At 35.9% G+C, this 5,312-nt stretch overlaps 1 protein-coding gene across 1 annotated transcript; it reads right to left on the bottom strand.

The window, feature by feature from the left end:
• Positions 1–2,098: 2,098 nt before the first annotated feature.
• LOC115977411 (probable xyloglucan endotransglucosylase/hydrolase protein 23) lies at positions 2,099–5,062 on the bottom strand. Its single transcript, XM_031099240.1, has 3 exons — positions 4,422–5,062; positions 3,900–4,093; positions 2,099–3,661 (listed from the first exon to the last, which is right to left on the bottom strand). The coding sequence occupies exons 1-3, from the start codon at positions 4,698–4,700 to the stop codon at positions 3,250–3,252; spliced, it is 885 nt and encodes a 294-aa protein (XP_030955100.1). The 5' UTR covers positions 4,701–5,062; the 3' UTR covers positions 2,099–3,249.
• Between the last annotated feature and the right edge of the window lie 250 nt (positions 5,063–5,312).

The raw sequence follows: 5,312 nt of genomic DNA, 5'->3' as shown, positions 1-5,312 counted from the left end.
GCACTGCACTAGACATCAAATATGTGTGAGAGAGAGAGAGAGAGAGAGAAATATACCAAATCTGGGTGGCTGGGGCGGTGCTGTGCTGCCGCTGCTCCTCCCTGCGTATGTGAAATATACCGAAGTCTCTCTTCTCTTCTCTTTAGCCGCTTAGGTTTTCTCTCTCTATTTCCCCCTTTTTTTTTGGGTCTTACGCGTGTTGTCGGGTGTTCTTTTCTCTTCGCTTTAGTCTTTAGTTTTAGTTAGGTTTTTTTTTTTTTTTTTTTTGGTGTCTTTGTGTGGCCGTGTGGGTGTTCTCCTTTCCTAGCTAGAATCTTATTTATATTTTTCCTTTTTTTAGTCTTGCATGGGTTTGTTTTGGGTTGCTAGTTGGGCTTAAGTTTGCTATTGGTAATTTTTTTTTTTTTTGGGCTAATTTATTTGGGCTTGTTAATTTTATTTTAAAGATCAATGATATTATTAACGAGGGGTAAGTGTAATTTTATTGAACCCAATTGCTAAAACTCTTTTTTTTTTTTTTTTTTGGGGTGGGGGGGGGGTCTGCCCCCGTGTCCAAAAATAGCTCGGTCCCTGATTCATGGTATTACGTAAATTCAAACTTACTTTTGTTATAGTTTCTATGTTTAGATGCATGAATTTGTATGTCATTTAAATATGAACTCTAATGGTCTGTTTAGATTAAGGGGGAGGGAGGGGGAGTAGAGTAGATTTAACACAAAATTAGCTTATTTTTTAGCCAACTATACTCTACTCCCCTTCACTCTCCCTCCCCTCCATCCAAACATGCCATAAGGTATAATTGATTAGAATCCAATTGCATTATTGATTGAGCATCCACAATACAAAAAAATTGGACTTGTTTCAATTCACCCTTTTTGAGGGTTTAACAGTTTAACCCTTTGAAAAAAAGAAAACCAATTTCCATGTAGTGCCACCTTAATATATTATATATGACTAAAAAATAAAAGATGTTTGTAGTTGGAACCCTGTCTCCTCCCTTCCCCACCATCAACCTATCTAAAAAAAAAGTTCATAAAAAAAAAAAACCTATCTAAAAAATTTAAGATAATTTTTAAGCTAAATTACAAATTGCACCCTCTAATTTGTCTAAATTCTAAAGTTCAATTCAGTCCTGTTTTAGGATTATTCAATTCATTCCTCCCATTATTGCGGGTATAATTTAAAAATGTTCTATTTTTATTAAAAATAGTAAAGTCTCTCACCAAGCACATGTAAAGAGACTAGTTGTTTATTGTTATCAAATTAATAAATATTTTTTTAATTTCTTTCTAACAATAATAATTTTTATTTGAACATGTTATGCACATCATTTCCCACATGTATCTTATATCTATATGTTCAAACTCTACAACGGGGTTTAGGTTCAATCCTATGTAGCATGGGTGCGTTTCGGGACTCGGGTGCGGGTGCGGGACTCGGCAATTTTTGAAAAAGTAGGGTGCGGGTGCGGTGGGACTCGGCGATTAAAAAATTATTAAAAATATTTTTATTTATATTTTCTATATATTTTTACTATTATAATATTTTTTAAAAACACATTACTATACTTTGATTCACAAAACAAAGAAAGAAGAAGGCAAGAAACACATTAACATGCCTCTGAGGTGAGAATTTCGGATTTTCCGGCCAGATTTAAGACAGATTTCGGCCTTTTCCAGCATGTATTGGCCGCAGGCCGATACGAACCGATATGGCCGATACGGCCCGATTCTGGCCGAATCAGCCCGATTTGGAGCAAATCGAGTGGCGTCGGCGCGAATCGAGCTAAGTCGGCTTGAATCTGAGAAAAAAAAAAAAAAAAAAAACTCGGACGCGGCACCGACGCGCGGAAACCGCGTCGGACGCCGCGTCCCGCGTTGGACGCTGCGTCCCGCGTCAGACGCGGGTGCGGCACCCTCCTAGCCGCGTCCGTGCTTCCTAGGTTCAATCACACTAGGAGGACTATAAATATAGGAATGTCAATTGGTCAATATTTTACATGATTTGAATCATTTGATAGGTGATACAAATACAGGGGCAATCTTGAGTCAAGTTGTGTATAAAAATTCAAACTCTTAGCATTCTTTTTCAAAAATTCCTAATTTCTCTCAAGTCTTACCGATGCATAGGTCTCCTCCAAATTTCAATTCCATTTCTATGAGCCATCAAAATTCAGAACAAGTCAATCTTATTGTTGATCTCATACGATACCCTCGTCAAATTAATTATCCTAGGCAATCCACATTACCTCCCCAACCTTATTGGTTGTCTACTATCTTAATGGCCCAAGGTTTTTTGCTACCAAATACATGATACTTCACTTTTCACATGCTGTCATTGTGATATTTGAACAGTTGAACATATGTTCTTGTGTATGTGGATGATATTATTGTCAATAGCAATTAGTTGTAGAACTAACGGATCTCGGTTCCATTCATTACGTTCTTGGCATTGAGGCTACTTTCAATTAAATTCGATATCAGCTAAACTTCATCTCTCGCAATGGTGATATATTTCTGACTTGCTTAGTTACTAGAAAAATCTGGTATGGAAAAATTTACCAAGTTATGCTTATTCCCTACACATGAACTTCCACAAAACTTTCCAAAACTTAATAGGAAGTCTCTTGATGATGCATCATTCTATTGTCAAAATTGTAGGGGCACTATGGTGTGATAATGTGGGGTTATTTGAACTTGATGGTGCTTGCATATTAAATAATGCTAGGATTTTAAATTTTGTGCAACAATTCAAGGGAAGTGCTAGCAAGATTTGCCTTTATACCCTAAATAGACTAGTCAAGGTACAATTGGGAGACTTAATAAATATTTATAAACCCAAGCTCCACCTAATAAAAATCTAATATAAGACTCAGCACATGCCCATGTATTCAACACACTTAAATAATCCAATCCAATTAAATTCACAATTTAGGGTATCACATTATGAATATTTGATTTATTATGTCATTGTATAGATCAAGAATGCATTAACTTATCATGCAATTACATGTATAAATACAATAGCTTTCACTATGAGATTACTCCAAAATTGTTTTTTATTCCAAATCACATAGGGATAACATTAGCTCTTTCATTGTACACATCCTATGACACACAGTAAAAATATTCAATGTTTATTTGGGACAACAAACAAATGTAATATATAATTTAAAAAAGAAAAGTTAAAGCCAAAAAGGAATTATGGAAATCAAATGGAAGAGAGGGAGAAACTATGAGTGCATCCCATCTAGTACTTGTTGTTGACGTAACATTCTGGAGGAAACCCTTGAGGAAAGCGCTTTGAATCTGTACAGTAATTGTAGGTCATGTAATTGTCTTGAACCCATTTCAGCTTCCCCTGGTCACTGTAATCAAGCGTCTGCCAGAGCCAACCATTGTTGTTGAGGTTAGAATTTGGAGTATTGCAAGAAGTTATGGTACCATAATATGAAACACAAGCATTCTTGTCATTGAAATTCGTATAGGATGCAGTGAAGGGTGCTTGGGTCCAATCTATCTTGACAAGTCCACCTCTTGTTGCCCAGTTATCAGCATCCCAAATACTAGAGTATAGTTTCATTGGCTGGTAACTTGGGAAAGGAATACCACTTGACTCAAGGTTCTTGAACTCTCTAATGGGGATGCCATCCGCATAGAAGCTAAAATATCGAAAAAAAAATGTATATAGGGTTAATATGCATGGAATCAAGAAACTCACAAGTATAATGATAAATTACTAATTCTTTCAAAACTTTTATGCTAACTTATGGAATTATGACATACTTTTATAAATTATGTACAAATTATCTCAAAATTTTAAATTTTTAGAAAATAATAAATTTAATTATTTAATCATAACATATAATGCAATTGCGCAAGATATGCATGTTTTCTTACAAAATTGCTTGGGTATTCCACAGGATGGTGTAGGTGTGGAAATCAGCAGTGGGATCGAACCAAAGGTAGAATTGCTGTTCTCTATTGCCCTGGCCATGGCAGAAGACATTTGTGTGAAGGATGTAAGGATCACCACTTAGGTTTCCCAGGAATTCAAAGTCTATCTCATCATGGTATTGCCCTTGTGAGGACAGCTGGAGCACATAGAAATCTTGTAAGTCAAGGGAAAATACACGAATAAAGTTCAGGGGAAAACACAAAATGCAATAATGTATAGACATACATACATTCAAATTTGGACTTTGTTGAAGGACTAAAAAAAGTGTCAGTTGACCTAAAGGTTATTGGCAAGGGGTGTTTATTACACACAAACACACAAATGTACACACACACACGATATAAACTATGGCATGATTTCCAATGAAGTCATGATTTCTGATTAAATCTTGTGTGTGTGTACGTTTTTGTGTGTTAACATACGTGTAAGAGTAATTTCTCTATGGCAATATGCATAATCCTTACATAGTAGGCAGTGACAGTTCCAGCAGAATTGCCAGCAACAAGCTTGATATTCATGTCAATCTTTGCATAAACATACTGATTCTTGGACACGAAGCCTGACCCACATTCCTTGGTAAGGGAGAGCGTAAGGAGGTCTCCTTTGTTGAGTATCTGAGAATTACTCTGTCCCCAATTATAGTCAAAGGAATCGAGGAATGGACCAGCAAATGCAGCCATGAAAAAGCTAAGCAGCAGAGATATTTGCAGCCCCACCGAAGCATTTGAAGGACTAAAAGCCATATTTGATGTTTTCTGGTTGGAAATGTAATTGGTAGAGACAATGATATTGGAGTAGTCTACCTTGATTTTTGATTTGATTTTGGTACAATAGGTAGCATTTTATATACTACAAAGACTTGGAAGGTTCATAGTCTTTGATTTGAAAATAGTGAGTTGTAAAATTGATAGTTGTAATCAACTACAATGGGTTAGTGGGGCTCCATAATCTAGCTAGCCGGGGTCCTGACATATACAAAGCCTTCCCTTTGCTTATTATTAATTATCATACGAGGTTAGTCTCTGGGAGCGTAGGTCACGAAAAATAGAAATATATCCTTTGACTTTACCCATCTTAAAAATAAAAATGCAAAATACAAAATAATTTTGTAACTTATTTTACCTAGTTTTGATAATGCTATATAATACTTTCGTTTGTGGCGGTGGCGACTTGGTTAGGTCCTGTGGCGTGTATTCTTAGAAGAGGAAACGTGCGGATCAGGTTTATGCGGGTTATAATTGGGTCGGGGTTGGGTTGACCGTATTTGTACACGAATATATATATATATATATATATATATTGCAAAAACTTTATTTTGGTTCTTATATTTTGGGTCACAATCAATTTGATTCTTA

The sequence above is a fragment of the Quercus lobata genome, chromosome 2 (genome assembly GCF_001633185.2).
Source record: "Quercus lobata isolate SW786 chromosome 2, ValleyOak3.0 Primary Assembly, whole genome shotgun sequence".
In the NCBI taxonomy this organism is placed as follows: Eukaryota; Viridiplantae; Streptophyta; class Magnoliopsida; order Fagales; family Fagaceae; genus Quercus; species Quercus lobata.
Note: the sequence above shows the minus strand (reverse complement) of the source record. Positions and strands in the feature narration are given on the sequence as shown.